This window comes from Ixodes scapularis, unplaced genomic scaffold, assembly GCF_016920785.2.
Source record: "Ixodes scapularis isolate PalLabHiFi unplaced genomic scaffold, ASM1692078v2 PGA_scaffold3__209_contigs__length_174095766, whole genome shotgun sequence".
Lineage (NCBI taxonomy): Eukaryota > Metazoa > Arthropoda > Arachnida > Ixodida > Ixodidae > Ixodes > Ixodes scapularis.
This window is the reverse complement of record NW_024609868.1, coordinates 28,460,723-28,480,703: the sequence shown is the minus strand read 5'-3', so window position 1 is coordinate 28,480,703 and position 19,981 is coordinate 28,460,723. Positions and strand designations below refer to the sequence as shown.

At 45.4% G+C, this 19,981-nt stretch overlaps 3 protein-coding genes across 4 annotated transcripts in view; 1 reads left to right on the top strand and 2 right to left on the bottom strand.

The window, feature by feature from the left end:
* The window catches only part of LOC8026662, a 109,274-nt gene that overhangs the window by 48,225 nt on the left and 41,068 nt on the right, over positions 1 to 19,981 (bottom strand). The window lies entirely within an intron of this gene.
* Positions 128 to 1,135, bottom strand: LOC121837159 (the record flags this gene model as incomplete). Its single annotated transcript, XM_042292680.1, has 1 exon — positions 128 to 1,135. A coding segment is annotated over exon 1 (1,008 nt), but the record flags the coding sequence as incomplete, so codon positions are not given.
* Positions 2,618 to 19,858, top strand: LOC115309988. Of its 2 annotated transcripts, XM_029968258.3 has the most exons (17): positions 2,618 to 3,010; positions 4,153 to 4,241; positions 4,294 to 4,585; positions 4,669 to 4,732; positions 4,861 to 4,953; positions 5,116 to 5,211; positions 5,375 to 5,470; positions 5,633 to 5,728; positions 5,888 to 5,983; positions 6,146 to 6,241; positions 6,391 to 6,445; positions 9,525 to 9,806; positions 10,140 to 10,359; positions 14,186 to 14,357; positions 15,658 to 15,697; positions 17,112 to 17,158; positions 19,774 to 19,858. In XM_029968258.3, exons 1-16 carry the CDS (start codon positions 2,827 to 2,829, stop codon positions 17,145 to 17,147), a joined length of 2,007 nt encoding a protein of 668 aa, XP_029824118.1. In that variant the 5' UTR covers positions 2,618 to 2,826; the 3' UTR covers positions 17,148 to 17,158; positions 19,774 to 19,858. The 2 variants fall into 2 exon arrangements, with proteins under 2 accessions (XP_029824118.1, XP_042148294.1); XM_042292360.1 differs by lacking the exon at positions 2,618 to 3,010 and having other exon boundaries at positions 3,306 to 4,241.

The following is a 19,981-nucleotide window of genomic DNA, read 5'->3' as shown; positions in this document are numbered from 1 at the left end:
AACAACAGACAGCATAAACTTTGGATGACACCATTTGTGATTCTGCTTGCCAAATGATGGGATCCATGCTTGACAGATGCTCCACGAACTTGCCCACAAAAAGAGACATGTCCGGGTGCTTCGCTCCGAACCAGATGCCAGCGACACCACTGGCTGAGAAACGGTCCGGAGCAGGCACTTCGTTGATGACAAACTGCAGTGGCCAGACAGAGGCCTTTGAAGACTTGAAAATAGGGCTTCCATCTGTATTGAACGTCATTGTCAAGTCTCCCCACTGCAATGCTCCACTGGCTTTCATTTTTTTGTAAACACTCCCATCGGTTATGTCCGACATCGTGTCTTCGGGATTGCTGTTCAGCCTCTCCAAGTTTCTGTACAGCTCATCTGACGTCTTGCTGACGACTTGACGCACTTGATCCGACACGTCGAGGATTGTAAAGAAGTTCCCTTTACTGCGAAGCTCCGAGATTGTGGTACACTTCTGGCACGTTGTGCAGATAATCGTGGAAGTACCATCCTCCGGTGTCGGAAGGAAGCCTGCGCAAAACTCACAGTAGTAGTAGTCTGTTGAACGCTTCAGTTTAGAGGCCAACAGCTTCCGGAACAGGTACTTCGTTCGGGGCAGCACCTCCATTCCGCATATACGGTTGATCATTACGAGCAGCTTATCTAAGCCGCTCCACGTCAGGTTCTCGGACGTCACAAAAGTCATCACCATGGCTAGAACCTCTGCCTTGCTGATGTTAGATATCGGCAGAATCGCATGCTGCAAGCTTTCGAAGCAGCAGGCCACAATCTCCGCGGCATCGACAGTGGAGTCTTCCTGAAGTGTGTCGTCGAGCAGGCCATCGTCCCAGTTGTCAGGCTGCGTGTCGTTGCTGCCTACCTCGCCGAACTGGGGTCCACCTTCAGACGAACCTGCACCGTTTTCCGTTGCTTCTGCAGCTACTGCACCAGTCAGATTTATTGTGCTCTCGGTTTCGGAATCTGTAGTTGAGGCTTGATGCTCTTCCGCAGTCTCGTCAGGTGTACGGGCCAGCCTACTTCGGAAATGCCTTGTTGACGACGGAACGATGAAAGCTTCATTAGGCTCCAAGTACTTCTTCCTTGACCGTTTCCGCGGTTGGTTTGACATAGCAAACCAAGAACAGCATGGGACTCTGTGCGCAACCTCAACTCGGCTAAGTGAGTCACGAAGAAGAGCATGCAGACCACAGTGATGCAGACGCTCGACTCAACTCGACTTCAAAGCGTACCTGAGCCAACGTTGTCTCGCGGCATGAATAGCCCATAGAGTTATTATAATGTACGCTAGAGTTTCAACTGGCGCTAGTGTCTATGCGACTTCCGGGAGGCAAATTGAAGCAGACAGCAACCAGTCTACTTTTGCGGTGCTCCTGTGCATTCCTATGGGAAAACGCGCGTGCATTTTGTCTCTTCGCCGGAAAATAACACGAATGGCTTTTATTATTTCGGTTGTACCGGATAGTATGTACACTTATTAATATTGTAAAAGTGTAATTGCTTTAATTACAACATTTTTCTTTACCACTGAACGATGTTAAGCTTCGCTATATTTCAGGCCCAAACCTATGTTCCATGGCAGGTATGTAAAAACAAGCGACGATTCTAAGCAAACTAACGATCGAAAAGAATGTAGAGTGTGTTCAAGGTTCGCTAGCATTGCGGTGGCGCTTATATATTGCTAATATGTCCGTCCTGTCACTCTATGAAAATGACTCCGTCGTGCATCTTCACGACGGTTAAAAAACATTCGAATGTAAGAAATAAAGTACGTGGACTACGAAAGGTGTGCCTTTTTATTATTTCTTATGTCGGGCAGTTCTTATCGGGCCCCTGTTCTCTGACTTCTCCCTATTTGCAAAGATTTGGAGCGTGCGGTTGATGATTTGAACCCAGAACATGCATCTTCGCGCATATTCATGAGTAGAAAGAATAAAGCAGTACTTATTTATTGCAAATCGGACTATATTAGGTGGCTTTCAATTTATTTTGATAGCCTGCATGCACAAGGAGTTACTTATTCAATGTTACTGCGTAGTTCTTGCCGTCTCTCTTGGTTTTCCACATGTCCTTCGTTCGTTTGACACGTATATCCCCATGGTGGAAAGCGCCGATGCCGTGTTCGCGCTAACAGTGTCCGACAGTGCAGATAAATACACGTACGAAGCCGTTTTAGCACCGTTTTGAATCCGATGAATTTGAAAGAAAAACGCCGTAACTGACCAATTATTTCGTCGGCCTGACTGAGAAATGTTCCAAGCTTCCTAGTACGTACGAATTATTCGTGATATTTGCTCTTATATTCGAGCGCGGAGAGAAAATGTACTCGTTTTTTTTTATAGAAATGCATTACCGGAAGTCAATTTCCGACTGGTTGCTGTCTGCTTCAATTTGCAGCAGCACACTAGCGCCACTTGAACCTCTAGCGTACATTATAATAACTCTATGGAATAGCCAACATAATACATTCATTGGGGGATGTGCATTGCTCATAAGTGAATGGTGGACTGATAAGAATTATTAATGACAGTTTAAGTGAAAGCGATGGTTGTTTAAGTGTTTTTGGTTCCTCATTTGGTTCCCACACCTCATTTTTCAATAGTAATTCCCTGGGTGTCATGACTAGAGGGCGCGCTATGTCGTCCATAAGTGAAGTTGATTAGTCCCGGTCCCGCGCGCATACCAGAGCCGTATATGCTTTGATGCAGACGCTCTTCGGCGTACCTCATTGTTTTGAAAGCAGAAGTTCTTCGGTGTACCTTTTTGTTTTGAGAGCCTAGTAGCAGCGCGGCAGCGCGAGTGATGTTTGCTCATGTGCGCTATGTGGAGGATAACCTCAAGGCGGTCGTGTCCGTGACGCTGATCCGAAACTTCAGCCCCAAGAGCGTTTCGGATTACGACAAGGCGCACCTGTACGAGACCTACTGGAGGAGTCCCCAGGGAACAGAGGAAGGGTATTATTCAGCCCTAATTCTGCAAATGGAAGGTAAGACACTTTTCAATATGAGTTAAGCTATACGCGCTACGTCGTGCACCTCGATCGGTAATGGATTTAAGCACGACGCGAAACTCCTGAAACACGACTGGTTGGAACAAGTTTCCGTAGTGGTGGTGTAGTATAGGCAATAAAGAAAAAAAAAAAAAAGTGGTCTTTTCACATGTTCCTGTCCCCGTTTGGGTCGGGTTCGATCCCCAGTGAAGCTTACTTTTTTTTTTTTTTTTTTAATCCTTTGAAATGTTTGTTTTTGTTGAGCATGTAACGATATTTACAACATCTTTTTTTTTTTTTTTACACAATGAACACACACACACACACAAATAAAAAAAAATGTTGACGAAATTTTGCTGAACTAAGAGGACGGGACTTTCTTTCCGGAGGTGCAGTCGGGGACAGCGGGGCTTGGGTTGCCGGCTGGACGGGCATGTGGGTTAATAGTTTTGCAATTAGCAGCCGCACACTGTCGCCGCGAAGCACCGTGAACGCGGGCGGAGGACTGCCTTAAGACGCCCCCCAGTGATACCCTTTTTGTGACACTAAATAAATTCTCAACTTTCCACCCCAATACACGTATGGAGAGAGACTAGTTCCAATTCAAAACATGGAAAATGACAAAATAATTAGCAAATTCAGTGCAGCAGGCCTCATGGAAAGATATCAAAATTAATCTACTAAATTTGGCTTTTTTTTTTTTTTTACTTCCCCTGCCATCTGTCAGCTGTTCTACGAAGCTTCGAGATACACACGGGCTGATACGTCCGAAGGATAGTTGCATTGATATTGCAGACTCTTGATGAGCTGTACTCGTGTGATGGACAAGCGCAAATCATCTTCTGCGCTGAAAGGGTTAATCAATGCCTCTTTTGATGTTTAGTGATCATAAAAATGCATTTAATAAATCACTATACTTTTATTATTGAATATGTGGCTTACACGACTTACTCTTTTTGTGCATCGTGACGTTGCCCTGGAAAATAGAGCATACCTGAACAACCGATTATGCGGTGGTCTTCGTGCAGCAATAAGCAAAAATTCTGAGCAGCAAATATCCTTCCTGCGTTCATCAGCAGTTGATGATAGAGTTTCAGTAAAAATCTCACAACTTAATTTCTTGTTTTTTTCTAAAACAGAAAGTAAGGAGGATATGATTCAGAACCTCCTGAAGTCAAGAGGCACAGCTCTTCCTGTGATCTTTGAGGACCCAAAGACTGCCATTCAGGTGACCTTCTACCTATATGTCTCAGATTAGTAGTAATATATACATTTTCCAGGCAACTCACGCAATATCAAGGAAGGAAAAGGCACTTGCCCAGAAGGTTGCGAGAAAAAAAGAAATGAAGGCGATTCTGGGAAAGAGAAGACAGGTGGCACTGAGTGAGACGAGTGATGATGACGACGAAGAGCTTGTGCCTCGAAAGCTGCTGACGATTGAGAAGCAGGCGAATGCTGAGCTTGAGAAGGAGCTGGAAAGGGTACGAGGAGAACTAGCGGCTTCAAGGAAGGAGTTGGAAGAAGAGCGGAAATTAAGAACAGCCCTTTCTTGGACGCTTCTTTCGAAGTTTGGTATGTGATAATGCTGATAAGCTTGCTTGTTAGCAATTATATAGAATGATCCCCAAGCCTCTAATTTGTGAATGTTCATACAGACGATGATGGACTCCACATCGCCAAGGCACGCCCACCACAACAGGCAAATGTCAGCACGCTGGGGTCAGTTCTTTTCCTCCTCTTTATGAGAAATGCACCATTTGTAGCAGCTTCAGTAAATTGCATTCTTTTATGCGTTACGATTATACAACATCTCTCCTGCTTTCATAACTACTGGTCGACATCTACAGGGCTCTACCCAACATTAGCACGCCTCTCGCTGGAAAAAAGACTGCGACCCACAAACCACAAGGTGTGGCAGCTACAAGTGGCAGCCAGCTTGGGCAAGTTCTTGAGCCTTCCTTTCAGAAAGAAATTAGTAATTTTTTATCGTCTCGTCGTGCTTCTTTGGCGCTTTAGGAATTAAGCCTTGTTCACATAGGTTGAATGAGCTTGTCATTAGTAATAACTCCAGCTTTCATATCTTCCTATCGGCATCTTGACAGGGCTCGCCCCAGTATCAGCACGCCTCCCAGTGCTGGAAAGAAGACTGCAACCTACAAACCACAAAAGGCGGCAGCTGCGAGTGACGGCCAGCTTTGGCAAGTTCTTGAGCCTTCCTTTTAGAAAGAAATTATTTCCTTTAGATTTCCTCGTCATGCTTCTTAGGTGTTTTGGGAATGCAACCATACTCTCTTAGGTTTAGCGAGCTTGTCATCACTAGCATCTTCTGTTTTCATATCTTCCAATTGTATATCGTGACAGGGCTCGACCCAGCGTCAGTATGCCCCCCAGTGCTGGAAGAAAGACCTCGTCCCACAAACCACAAGGGGCGGCAGTTACAAGTAACGGCCAGCTCGGGCAAGTCCTTGAGCCTTCCGTTCAGAAAGAAATTACTTTCTTTAGATTTTGTCGTCATGCTTCTTAGGTGCTTCGGGAATTCAACCATATTCTCTTAGGTTTAACGAGCTTGTCAATACTAACATCTGCTGCTTTAATATCTTCTGATTGGCATCGTGACAGGGCTCGACCCAGCGTCAGCACCCCCCCCAGTGCTGGAGAGAAGACTGCGGCCCACAAACCACAAGGGGCGGCAGCCACAAGTGACGGCCAGCTTTGGCAAGTTCTTGAGCCTTCCCTTCAGAAAGAAATTATTTCCTTTAGATTTTCTCGTCATGCTTCTTAGGTGCTTTGGGAATGCAACCGCACTCTCTTAGGTTTAGCGAGCTTGTCATCACTAGCATCTGCTTTCATATCTTCCAATCGGCATCGTGACAGGGCTCGACCCAGCGTCAGCACACCCCCCAGTGCTGGAAGAAAGACCTTGGCCCACAAACCACAAGGGGCGGCAGCTACAAGTGACGGCCAGCTGGGGCAAGTTCTTGAGCCTTCCTTTCAGAAAGAAATTACTCTCTTTAGATTTTCTCGTCATGCTTGTTAGGTGCTTTGGGAATTCAACCATATTCTCTTAGGTTTAACAAGCTTGTCATTACTAACATCTGCTGCTTTAATATCTTCTGATTGGCATCGTGACAGGGCTCGACCCAGCGTCAGCACGCCCCCCAGCGCTGGAAAGAAGACTGCTGCCCACAAACCACAAGGGGCGGCAGCTACAAGTGGAAGCCAGCTCGGGCAAGCTCTTGAGCCTTCCTTTTCTGAGAAATCAACATTGCCATATGTGCTTTCCTATGCTGATCAGCTGCTTGGACGAATGAGGCATAGCTTTCTTGGTGTTATGAGCTTGTCATTGACAACATTTTTCTTCCTTTTATATATACCAGTCAGCCGAGTCCTGGGGTTCCGGAGCAAGTCATGGGCCCACCTATTGAAGCCTTGGTGAGAACTTGCTATTTATTTCTGATGCCCCTGCAATTAGGTGTCTGTTTTTCTAACCTGCATTTGCATTACAGTCTAAAACATGTTTCTGAAAGGCCTAAATGTATAGCAAACTTACAGGTATTTCAGACATTGTACTATCAAAAATGTATCAAAACACCTTGCTAATTGTGTAGTCCACATTGCAAGCTGATAAATTTGCACCTTGTGCCGAGTCAAAGAAGAGAATCTTTTACTGGTGCTCGAAGGAGTTTGCTGAGTAGAAGCAGACCATGCAAAGGCATGTGGCAGGGATGTATTTCTGCAATTTTCCTGTTCGACAGCAGGTGTCACATGACAGAAAGTGGCGAGTGTTCAGTGAGGGCTTGGTGGCAGTAGAGAGCATGGTTAAAAATCGCGCACAAAGAGATGAGGATGAACGAGGGAGGAACACAACACAGACAGGCGCGCACTCACAACTCTGGTATATTAAGTGAAGGAAAGAAAGGTGAAGCACAATTTTTGGGTGTATCTCAAAACGTCCCATTCGCATTTGAACCTTGCATATTTCATCCCATTCTCATTTGGTCCTCGTTTGAACCTTCTCGTAAGATCCGAATCGTTTTTTTCGCAACTGGGCCCATTCTCATTTTGCCCGTTATCTGGAAACGTCCCATTCGCATTTGGACCTTGCTCATTTCGTCCCATTTTCATTTGGTCTGACTTGTTTGAACCTTCTCATAAGATCCAATTGTATTTTTCGCAACTGGACCCATTCTCATTTCGCGCTACGACTGAATGGCACTAGTTTGGCATGCTTTCAACGTCGTCATGCCTTTGCGACTTTGTTGATGAGCCTTACCTCGCTTGGGCCCCCAACATACCATCAGATATATTTTATGTGTAGAGGTACGCACTGAGAATCGTACAATGACACCTGCTTCCCTTCCTCAAAACAAACGAAAAAAAAAAAGTGATGAGCATTTAATTTGGAAACTTTATTTGAACAGAAATAGCATACATTATAAAAGTGGTGGCATTGTCCCAAGTCGAGAGACCTTAAAGGGCAACTCCGGTCCATACTTTCGATTTTGGGATTATGACTGTTTTTAGTGCAGTCAGCGTCCCTGAATTGCAAGGGGCAATTTTTTTCTCGTTATTGTGCATAGTTTTAAAGATATTGACGCCTCAAAGTTCTGTTTGGGGTGCGGCCAACAAAACCGAAACTAGCCACTCGAGGCCCCGGCAACACTGGAAATCAGCCGCAATATGAACGTGACGTCAGGATCCATCTCGTTCAACGAGTACGCAGGCCGAGCGGCACCTATCTCTGTTGCGCTAGCCGTCTAAAGATAGGAAGTAAGCTGATTTTGTTTTAATTCTTTATTCGTAGTTATCCAGCATATGTAGCAAGAGTTAGTACGTAGACCCAAAAGCTAGCGACTGGAAAACCCATGAACTCGTTCGGTGCCGTACTCGGCGGCCGCCGCCGTGCGTGCGCTATGCCGTACTCGTCGCTTGTTTACCCAAAAGCTAGCGACTGGAAAACGAGTGAACTCGTTTGGTGCCATAATCAGCGGTTGTAACTTGGCGTGCGGTCTTCCGTACTCGTCGCTAGGCCTAAATTGTCGTCTGGGCTCCGTGGATGGAGCGGCGTTGCTCTACACCGCGCTGCCAGTGACAAACAGTAATGGGGGCACTCTCGCTTTCGCGCTGCGGGTCAGTCCCAGACACGAAGATTTGAGGCTCTCCGGCGTGGGCCGCGGCGTCCGAATGCATGTGTGCTAGGCTGTACACGTCTGTTTTTTTGTTTCCATTTTTTTCTTCCTTGGGTGCGTAAAAGCCGAAATCCAAAGTTCACTCGTCGAACCATGTTCACCCACACCTTTTCCGATTTCCGGTCCGTTGGAAACTTGTGAAAAAGCACTTCCAGGTTGCGCAGCGGGTTGTTTGAGCAGCCCACAGCGCAACAAGTTGTACTCGGCATCTTTTGAGGAATAGCTGGGCAGTCTTGGGGACACTGAGTTGCCCGCTAAAACGAGTCTTGGAGTCCTCACAAGCAAATAAACAAAAGGCTATACCAAAGCTACACGGGCTATGGATAAAAGCAACGGCTAAACACGCCAATCACAAGCCGAAGTAGCGGTGGTAACAGCTCAAAAAAGCGCAATGCGCGCAACGCCTGGACCGGAGAAAAAATTGAGAACGATACCAACGTCATGGCCCAATGTTGCTTTAGCGATCGGCAACCCGCTGGCCGCCCGCTAAGGAGCGGCGGCTCGCATTTTTATTAATGGCATTAGTTGAGAATGGGGCATCCGTGGGACGCAATTTTTTGGCTGGGGTTGTATTTTGTGTCACTAGAGCGATGCCGGTAACTTATTTCATTTTGAGTTTTGGCCGGAGTTGCTCTTTAAACAATGTGACATTTCGGAGTATGATCTGGCTGCGATAAATAGTTGGTCTGTTTTATTGTCAGCTAGTAGCTTTTCACGACGACCTCGACGTACTGCTAAAATCCCTAGCAGAGAGAGTATGCCGGTAGCGTGGCACGCACACACACACACACACACACACACACACACACAAAATATATCAATGTATTTATTAATATTACCCGAAAAAAGAAAACAATTTCGGTATGGAAAGATTCAAGTGCGACGAGTCCAAGAGAGAAGATCCTTTTGAGAGTGGTTGCTTTGAGGAGGGCCAAGTGAGAAGGGCGAAACAAGAACGGGCTCAAATGATAACCACCCCAATTTTTTTGCAGGGGACACCGGCACCAGGGGGTAAGCAGTTCAGTCGCAGTCAAATTTTCTCAAGAAGGCAACTTCTTGCGAACATTAGACAATAGAGAGGTTCTGCAGGGATGCTGGATGATGTTGAGCAAGGTTCCTGAGCTCAGGACCTCATTTGTTCTTGCTGTCTGCTGAAAATTATCATGCTTGTGCTACGTCAAAATTATTATGGACGATTGTGGCATCTATGCATGGAAGCAAATTTATTGCACGCATGGGTGATCTGTTGGGTCCAACAAAGTTTTCTTTGCTGGCAAGTCATCTTGGTTGCAGCTGTTTTCATAGTGAGCATTTTTTCGCAGCATTCTGTGCACACAGCAGAAAACCATGCTGGGGACCGTGGCAAGGACCAGGACAAACATATTGAGGCGGACCTCGGGGAGGATCTTGTTGAGTGCGCTGACTGGGACATTGATTGGGACATTGATGAAGATGTTGGAGGCGACGTCGGAGGCCACTTCGCAGAGGACGGCGGAGATGGAAACGACATTGATGAAAACATTAGAGGTGGCGCCGCAGATGGAGACGCCGTCGGCGAGAACGACAGCTCTTCTGTTCCACTTTTCCAAGTGCAGGAAGGACAAGTAAGTATCTTTCTTGAGTCAGTTGTGCATTTTTTATTAAAATGATAAATGAAACCCCTTGTACTTCTACATTATTTTTATTGGGCAGTCTATGCAGTTGTATTGATTGATTTTATGGAATATATACAAGGACTGAAATAGTTTTTTAGACAGCATATCATGTATTTGTGCAGTCTGCTTTCATGCACAGCTTTTGAAGTTTCCTCCTCTGTGCATTTTTTAAAAGCTTAGCAAGAAATGTGGGGATCTCAATAGTGGTTTGAATTTAACTGCTCTCTGTGATTTAAAAGTGCATGTATCACAGGCTGTGCAACAATGTTCTAATCTTTTCAGATTCATGTGGGGTCAAATATCTTTCTACTGAAAAAAAAATTTGAATTCGTATTTGATGCAAAAACCGACTCGATGTGCGTTAAGGACGCAGCAAGGACCATCTGGTCTACAGCAGAGCTCCTCGAGCGCAGCGTCAGTGGGAAACCTTGTAAGAGGTACCTGAAACTGGGTGCCTTGGGCAAGAAGAGAATGACCCCTGAGAAGAAAGGGGCTGTTTTGAGTAAGTGGTTTCATAGCTCAATTTTCTAAGCTGCTCGCAAGTGTTTCCAGTGTAGAAATTGAAAGCTCTATGCTCATTGTCACCTCCATATAAAAGCATGTTTCACACTAAATTCATATGTGCCGTGAAGTCGTCAAAGCTTGGCTAAGGGGTTTCTCCTCCAATTTTTTTCATGGTCTCTGATTTTCCTTGTACTTGGTTCAACACACCGATAGACACGGCTGAACTCAAATAAAATTTTGTCTCGAAGTCATTCAATTTTCAAGCATGGGGTTGCACCGTTTTATTTTTTCAAACTGAAAGCCACTACGGACAACACTGAAAAAGTGATGTCAGTAAGAGGCATAGGTTCGGTGTTTGGGCGGTTAATCTCGTTCCCAACTGATTACACTAAGTTCCACGGTGTGAAACAAATGCTATTGAATCCCATTCCAATCTTGACTAGTAAGCAGCACCAAACAAAATCTGCGACGTGCTCTATCTCTAGACTGCCCTCTCGGCCTGCATGTCAGTGTGTCCGTAATGTCACGCTACTGGAAAGCACAGGAAATTTTGAATATTTTGTTTTAGCACCATTTTTGTTCACTGTTTTCTCTATTATTATTCCGAGTCTCGAAAAGGGCAAGGACCGTGTATTCAGGAAATATAGTTAGTTCGGGTAGACCGAAAATTCGTGGGGTACCCCTTAAAGCACCCTAGTTCAAGGGTATTATAGGGAGGGGCATATCAGCAAATTATAAATTTCTACAGAAACAAAGAACAAGACAACGACGATGACAACAAGAACAAAAATGACATGCTGTCAGAACTAAGATAGTAGAAGCAACCAAAAACACAGGAAAGCTATGCTGCATGCGCATACAAGATAGTGGAATTCCTGAAAATCACACGTTCTGTGATAGAGACTAGCATCTCCGGAAGATTGTTGCAGTCCACAATAGACAATTTGCTATTTTCCCAAGCACCCCGGCCCACGCGCAAGTAATTGTGGGAGAGACTGTCCCTCGCCTGGCCGCTCTGCCTTGAGATCGCATTGCCGTGTCGCTTGCCTCCTCTTAATCCTCTGTTTTTCGATTTCATTACCTGTTTTTATGTGTTCAAGTGTATTTTTTTATTGCTTCTCAGTGTTTCTATTCTCTTCTGCGAGCGATATTTCTTGTACATATATAGTATTTGTGTGTTTATTTTTCCTTTTTCGACGGGGGTGCCGACGGACAACACGCCGCTTCGCGCGTCGTTCCCCGGTTGAGTACTACCGTTGCTACCGATTTCTATCGCACTGTTAGCTGTTCATTTTGGTTCAATTTGACCCGCGTGCAGTCGAGACAAGCTGTTTATGAACACCCGCGCACATGTCATAGGGATACGCAGAGCTCTGAATCAACAATTGCAACACGAGAGCCGAGTGTGCAGTGATATGGCCGCCCGCACTCGCTCCGTTGACTCGCACTGTAGCGTATGCCTTCGAGTGCCGCTTACTTGACCAAGATACAGCACGCCGCTTTGTTGCCGTGAATAATTTTTATAAATGCCTGCAAAACCGTAACACCGTTCGACGGCATATCCAACGCTGCGGCGCCTGACAACTGCACGCAGCAGCGCGCAGTTGTCAGCACTTGCAAAAGGATATTTGCAACTGACAACCACTTAGCAGATAGATTAAGAAGGCATACTATAAGCGCATATAAGCCACGACGTTGGGCCACCGGCGCTTGCGAAAGGCTCGCGTAGCAACACGCAGTTGTCAGGCGCCGCAGCGTTGCACATGCCTCAGTTTCGCAAACATTCGGACAAATGATTCGCTGCGACAAAGTGGCGTGCTGTATGTTGGTCAAGTAAGCGCCACTCGAAGGCATACGCTACAGTGCGAGTCAACGGAGCGAGCGCGGGCGGCCAAATCACAGCGCACTCGGCTCTCGCGTCGCGATTGTTGATTCAGAGCTCTGCGTATCCCTATGACATGTGCGCGGGTGTTCATAAACGGCTCGTCTCGACTGCACGTGGGTCGAATTGAACCAAAATGAACAGCTAACAGCGCGATAAAAATCGATAGCTACGGTAGTACACACCCGAGGAACGACGCGCGAAGCGGCGTGTTGTCCTCTCGGCACTCCCGTCGAAAAAGACAGAATGAAGACACGAATACTATATATATACAGGGAATACTGCGCGCAGAAGAGAATGGAAACACTTAAAAGCAAAAAAAAATACACTGGAATCGATAAAAATATGTAATGGAATTGAAACACAGAGGATTAAGAAGAGGCAAGCAACAAGGCAATGCGATCTCAAGGCAGAGCGGCCAGGCGAGAGACAGCCTCTCCCACAATTCCTCGTGCGCGGGCCGGGGCACTTGGGGGATTTCGCAAAAGGTCTTTTGTGAGAAGTAGGAGTGAGTTGTTAAATGCATTAGTTGAACCGGATATGCGCTGAAAGTAGTAGGAGTTGACATGACGACTGCGCAGGAGTTTGAAGGAATAAACTTCTGATAGTGGAATGATTGTGATAAGAATTGTTGATTAAGCAAAGAGTAAAAGTAGATAAATCTAGGTTTGTTTTATTGCAAATAGATTTCTAAAATTGTAATTTGACAAGATGTAGCAGGGTGCTCGATTTTGGACTGCTTCATTTCGTTTCACAGTGAAACGTATACAGTGTAGACCGCATGTAACGTATGTCGCGGGAGTCGCGAAAATCCGCACTATAAGCGGTACCGCGCTATAACCAAAACATCAATTTTTCAGGCCAAAGTACATGCCATGAGACAACTTACCTTTGTAAAACAATTTATTTTATGTTAGATGAAAAATAAAGCTTAGTTTGAGGAAAGTCTTTATTTCACCAGACTAGTACACTTCTCTCTCAAGTGTGTCACGCATTTTGAAAGAAATGAGCGACTTTTGCCTGGCGCAGCCTTTTAACGGCGTCGCGGGTTGCGGACGGACGTTGCGAGCGTTCAGGATTGCTAACCCTATTCACTTTTCTCCGGCGATGAAAACGCGTGAAAATTCGCATCCTTTATACGGTATGCGCCAGTAATACCTTCAACTTGAGCACAGGCATGAAATGCTCCAAATAAGAAATCCGGGCGATGTTCGAAAAGCACAAATGCTTAGAAGCACCACTGTAGTCGAAGTAAACAAACACGACGACACGGGCGTTTCTGCCGTCTTGAGAGCGCCGCCACGACATCGCCGCACGAGTATGTGGATTTTCCCTTCTAGTACGTGCTGGGTTACCATAGCGACACAACGAAAATTTACAGTCAAGGATAGGGCTTTTACGCGGTACGATGAGCTTCTACCAAAACTGACGCCATGTTTGCGGATAGAAGCAGCCGGCCCGCGACCGGCATGCAACGCGCGCGAACACTTCTCCTCGACCTGCGATTGGTCTGTCGTTGCGGTTGTTTCCAATGCAGCGGAGGTACGCACGCACGTGAACGACACGTGCATGCGTCCCTCCGTCGCTATGGCAACTGAAGCCTCTCTTTTCGCTTCTTCGAGCAACCTCCTTGCCCCGCGAGTGCCGTTTGCGGCTCGCACCGTTATCTAGTGTCGCACAGGGAAGCGTGCTCGCTGCGTCGGCGTGGTCGGGGGGCTGTTGCAGAAACCGCACTATAACCGGTATTTCCCTTCGTGCGCCTGCATTTTAAGCGGTATGTAATTACATGGAGTTCTATGGGAGGCGAACCAGTGGTTTAAAAAAGCCGCGTTATACCCGGTCCTGCACTATGAGCGGTTACGTTGTAAGTGGTCTATACTGTACTACTAAACTGTTATACAGCGCAGTGTCAATCAGCTTTTAGAATTCCAATTGTTTTCAGATATGTACAGGAAGTACATCCAGGACAATCCCTCCGTGAAGGAGATAGCCGTCCTGGCCGACCCAAATCTCTCTCCCGACAAGAGAGTGGCTGCTGCCGCAGCGATGAGGGAAGCTCGTCTCAAGAACATGAACAAGTACATTGCTGAAATGTGTAACGACCAGCAGAAGAAGTAAGTTGGGTGTATTATAGTGCCAGCATTCATTTGCGTATTAATTTCCCTATAAAGTGTGGAAAGAAATGCCATATATGTTCTACGTTAGAATCCTGACTTATGTATTATTGAGGATAATTTGACTTACAAATAGGATTTTATGATCACCTGCTCTGTTTGTAAACCTTTGGGTGCAGTGCAAGCAAACATATGTTAGCACAGCATATCTGTTCCCGGTGTACACGTTTTCCTGGCTGTTATGTTCATGAGCACCAGTCTTGTTGAGCTCCCATAGGAATACCTCCATTAATTTTCCGTCTTTTGAATTCGCGTTCCAAAAGTTTCTTCCAAGTATCTGCCTACGCAACCAGGCAACACGTTGGGTTGTGGAGTAGCCAAGTTTGGCCTGAGATGGAATGACAGAAATCTGTTATAACATGCGAAATGTATATTTTGATTCTTTCTCTTTCTCATGATTATGATGAAAGTTGTATTCTAGTCTCCCTGCATTTTTAATCTTTCTACCTCTCTATAAATGGTAAAAATGCAGTACTTCAGGACAAAATATTCTAGATGCAATTATGACTGTATTAGCGGCGATGAAAACTGAAGGTAGTTGGTTGTTTTTTTATTTTGGTCATAAGCTGTTATAACTCAGCTGTATGGGTAGCTATTAGTGTTTTGGCAACGTTTATTATTGCGTTGATATTAATGCACTAGAACCCAGATAACAGTGAAAAGATGACAGGGTCCGTCTGTCGACAAACCAATGGAGAGGGAAGCGCATTGGGTAGAGAGGAGGAGAGTAGTGAAGGACAAAGGCGAGAGGGAGGCGACATCACAGGGTTGAAGCCTATGAGTGCGAGCGGCGCGGGGAATGAGAACGGGTGACGTCACGGCGCAGCATGCCGAGTGGTGGGGCTCCAGTTGCTGGGGCGAGTCTGAACTGTGCGGAGCGTGTATGCCTTCGTTTGGAAAAAAATTAAAAGGGGACCCATTGGTGGATTCTTAGGAAATGCGTTAGCATTACCTTTCGGAAACTCCACACGTGACCCTTTTTGGGAAGTGCTAACACTGACCCTGTAACGAAGCCATAAAGAGGCAGCAAAAAATAGAGGAAGCCAAAGAGTAAGCCAGGACAGAAAAGTGATGAGGTCATCGTTAGCATTTCCCAAAGGGGGTTATGTGTGGAGCTTCCCAAGCGTCATGCAACACATTTCCTATTAATTAGGTACAAATTTTCAGGGCTATGCATACAAGAGCGAGTCAAACATGCTAAATTACCAATCCGGTTTCTATTCTGCTTTTGAACTTGCAGGGACAAACTTGCCCGGGCACTTTTCGTGGAGGAGAGTGAGGTAAGATCATTAAGACGTTAATGGGCAATTTCTCGTGAAGGGTTGGAAGAAGGTTAGTTTTAGACACTGTCATAAAGCAGGATGGGGGGTCAAACTTGGGTTTATTTAGATATGCTGCATGCCTTAAAGTGCTTTAAAGGGCCCCTCCAACAATATTTAAGCATCTGCTTTTTTTGCGCTTTCCGCCTTTTTAGCGGCTTGGGAGATGCTGGGAACAAAAACGAAACCACAAAATAATAGTGTTTCGTATGGTGGCGCTGTGTGGTGCTAAATGCAAGCGACTGTTGACGTGGAGTAACCTGTTTCAGTGACCAGAGTCATCAAACGTTTCTCTCTGGGCATGGAACAATATGTTTGATTGTGTTCCCCGTCCTTATTCTGTATAAAAGTTGTTTATGTTGAGTTTTGAGAGCATTGAACTAAACAGAGTTTCAAAACTTGTGTAAACAACGAGAACAGAACATAGTTGACTTGCCCCCGTGAGGAGCAGTGCCATGATCCCACCATTGGAGGTTCTTGATATGTAATGGAGTCTGTTTTCTTGATTGATTTTGTCATTTTAAAATTCTCATAACTTCTGGAATAATGGGAATTTTGTAATGAAAATTGTTCCTTCATGTTACTACATCGTCTGAGGTTGGCCTCACCGCAAGTTTTAACCAGTAAAACGATTGTTGGAGGGGCCCTCTAAATATTACGCCTGAAAAGAGATTTCTTTTTCCTAAAAGTTTTGGAGTCGAAACTGGCATATTTTTGGGCTTAAAGGTATGTCGCCATGTTTTAGAAAATCCTTTTAGATTTTGATCTTCAAACATGTACATTATGTCTGCCTTGTGAGGGGCAGTTTCGTAAAGCCTTTAGGTGTGTTATCAAACTAAAAATAAAACAAATAATACTTTTTAATAAAATGGCCCCCAATATCCGTGTTATAACAACCGTAACGCAATTCGGGCACAGGCACGGGAAATGGCTTGGTCGTAATGTAGATGTATGAGCAGGCTGTCCGGTGAGCCAGAACCTTTGGATTGTCGTAAGTGTGCTATAGCCAAAGTACCAAAACTTCTGTCATTTTGGGTGGTGGTGTTTCAATTCAAGCATCATAACATCAATACTTATTTGTAATTTTCAATTATCCTAGTTGGTTGCACAATCTAATGTGTAGGAAAGATCTGTACCAAATTTGCTTTGAAAAATGTTTATTTATAATAATGTTACGGGCGTTCTCACAGCGAGAAACCTTAGAAAATCAAGTTTTGAGGAAAGCAAAACTCCTCCTAATTTTTCGAAGCTGTTATTTCTACCATGTCCAGAAATACAATCGCTCTACTGGCGTGAATGCGCGAATCCTTTCTATGTTAATTGCATAGCCCCTTTAAACCATCTCATCCTGTCCTCAAAATGTTTCTAATTACAGGAGCCCATCAGTGGTGCTTCAACCTCGGGGAGCTAAGAGAAGATTCAGTGAGTGCTATCACAACACTTTCTTCTAATACTAATCTTAAAACGTCCCTAATGGATGATGCAAGTGGCACCTCTTGAGGCAAATGAGCTTGCTTTCTAGTCTCTTGGTGAATTTGGATAGTCAATGTTCAGCAAGCTATTACCGGGCACTAGGCAATAGCATTTGCACGATCAAAATCTTGCAAGCGCGCGCTGTTCGAGTGGGCGTTCTTTGGCCAGCTCAGGTAAATTTCTGGCACTTTTTTTCACCCAAGCACCAAACAAATGTTGCTGGTGGGTACCAGGCAATATCCAGTGTGATTGTAGCCAGATTACAAGAATAGATCAATGACAGAATTAAACTAATAAGGCCTCGAGCTGTTTGTGGGCACATTAAGCAAGAATAAATAAATAAATAAATAAAGTATCAAACTGATCTGTAGTCATTCGGCAGTTACTGATCAAGTCAAATGAAGCCATTTTGAGTTGAGGCACACAACATAAGCAAAAATGCTTTAAGAATGAGGGCATGGGCGACAGTGCCGATAACCACCTCCCATCTTGCATAGTCGATGCCATGACTATCACCGTTTTTTTTTTTTTTAGCAGAATGTTTTTTATAGTAGTTAACCTCACTTTTTCCGAGTGCCACGTGCTCAGCTTCATCGTCACAGTTTTACGTTGGCTACTTTAGTCCAACTGGTCACTCCTTGCAGTCTACCAACAAATAGTTTTGCCCTCCTAGACACCCCTTATCTTTAATTTATTTCAGACGGGTACCTTTACAGTTTGGCGAATCAGTTAAATACATATCAACAGCATTCTGATTAAGACAGTTTGCTACACAGTGTGAAAAACAACTACCAATTTTTTCTGTTTCTTACTGGTTCAGTCGGATGTGAGTGTGACGAAATGGAAGAGGGCCAATTCTGTGTTCCAAACTGCGTGTACTTTCTTTTCTGGGTTGAGGCCAAAAATCGAATGGTACAGTAAACGTTTTGTTTCGAGATACAGCGACCTGGCAATCCGCACAGAAAAAAATACCGGAGGTTCTCCTTGCGAGGAAGAGGCGAAACAATCTGCCCGTCTAGCATTTTGAAGGCCACAGTGTGTCACCGACAGATTTCTGCCTGTGCTGCCAGTAAAATCTTGCCAGTGATTGGCCGCCAAAACTTGCCATTTTTGATGAGTCGGACTCAACACCAGCTCTTATTTTTCTTAAAGGTCGACGTACGGTCTGCACATTTAAAGCAATAGCTTTATGGATGACACTTTGCTGAGATTTTGAGCTCGTGGGCTGTCGTCGCAGCTATCAACAGCACACACACAAGCTTCCCCCCGTCCTTCCCGCATGAAGGACTGCCACTCACTTTTACCTTCGCCTCTCTCTTTTTACACGGAGGTCTCCCACGAATAGAAAGGAGTTTACCCGTGCACATCCACAGGCTTTCCACACGGTGTGCATGCAAACTGTACTAAAATTAACTGTTGGACTATCATAAAAACTGACGCACGAAGGACGAAGCACAAAAAAGAGAAGGACACAGGACAAGCGCTTGTCCTGTGTTCTCTGTCTCGTCTTTCGCGGTTTAGTGTTTATTTAGGTTTCGGGAGAGAGCTGTTCGCGGAGGTAAGATGCCGCGGGGGGCGACTGCGTCGCCGCTTCAAAGGCGCTTACTCCGCCGAGGCCGTTGTCGAGTGCAGGCAGCTTGGCTAGCTTGGCCACTCTGCGAAAAGTGTCGAGTGGGACACGGATGAACTTGCGGGCAGACAACGACTCTTGATAGCAGATGCCCCCTTCATATCTATACTTCGATTCTTTCATCCGCATGCTCTTCCCGTAGAAACGACCGTGTCACGGGTGACCAGGTTCACGCAAAACAACGGCCATAATTTCTTCTACAGACCGCTACTATGAGAACACCATCGCACATGCAATAAAGTATCAATGCAAACCGACACTTATGTGCATGTGCGATGGTGCACAGTGCACACGCCCCTGCCATCACGCGGCATGTGGAAATATTGCTCTTGCACTACAATAAAAGAAACATTGTACACCACCGTTTTCACAGTTTCTGCCAGGATTTCACACGCATTGCACGAATATCGCACAGCTATCACTGTCACTTCTACCTTCATTCTGGCCAAACGGTGCCAATTTTTTTGTATATCCCTCTTTCCTAGCTATATCCTCTCCACGTCTCCCATCCATAATGCAACTCCCCCTGGCAGTTTAGGAGAGGGGATTGCTTAGAGATTAACTCCCCTGCAGAATATCAAGGTCGAGCATCAGTCTTTAAGGGGAGGGGGTCATATGTAATATTTTATGGGACTGACAGATAGGAAGGAGACATGTCACTGCCTTGATTGGAGCTATTGCTGCGTACGCTGTCCATTTACATGGCCTCTGCTTGAGCCCCAAAACTTTATTTACATTCGGTCTAAGGTAGCAATACATCCGTTGTCGTATTCAAGTTTATCCATGGAGAGGGATATTACCATATCTTCTCTGACATCTATAGCATCTAGAGTGTGGGGGAATGCACATATGTGCATGTGCCCATGCTCCTGACTAGCAGTGCCACTGGCTGTGGTGGAGCAGGCACCTGATCTTCCCTTTGTTATCTTTTCAGGTGTTCAGGTCAACGGTCATGTGCTCAACTCTTTTTCCTGTTTTCTCTTTGTCTTGGGCTTGAAATAAAACAGGTCTGTATGTTTTGTGTTGTTTCTTTTAAAGTGATAGCTTTACGGGTGACACTTTGCAGAGCTTGTGGGCACGCAAGCTTTCTTCCCTTCCTTCCCACATGGAGGGCTCCCGCTCATATGTGCCCTTGCATGTGC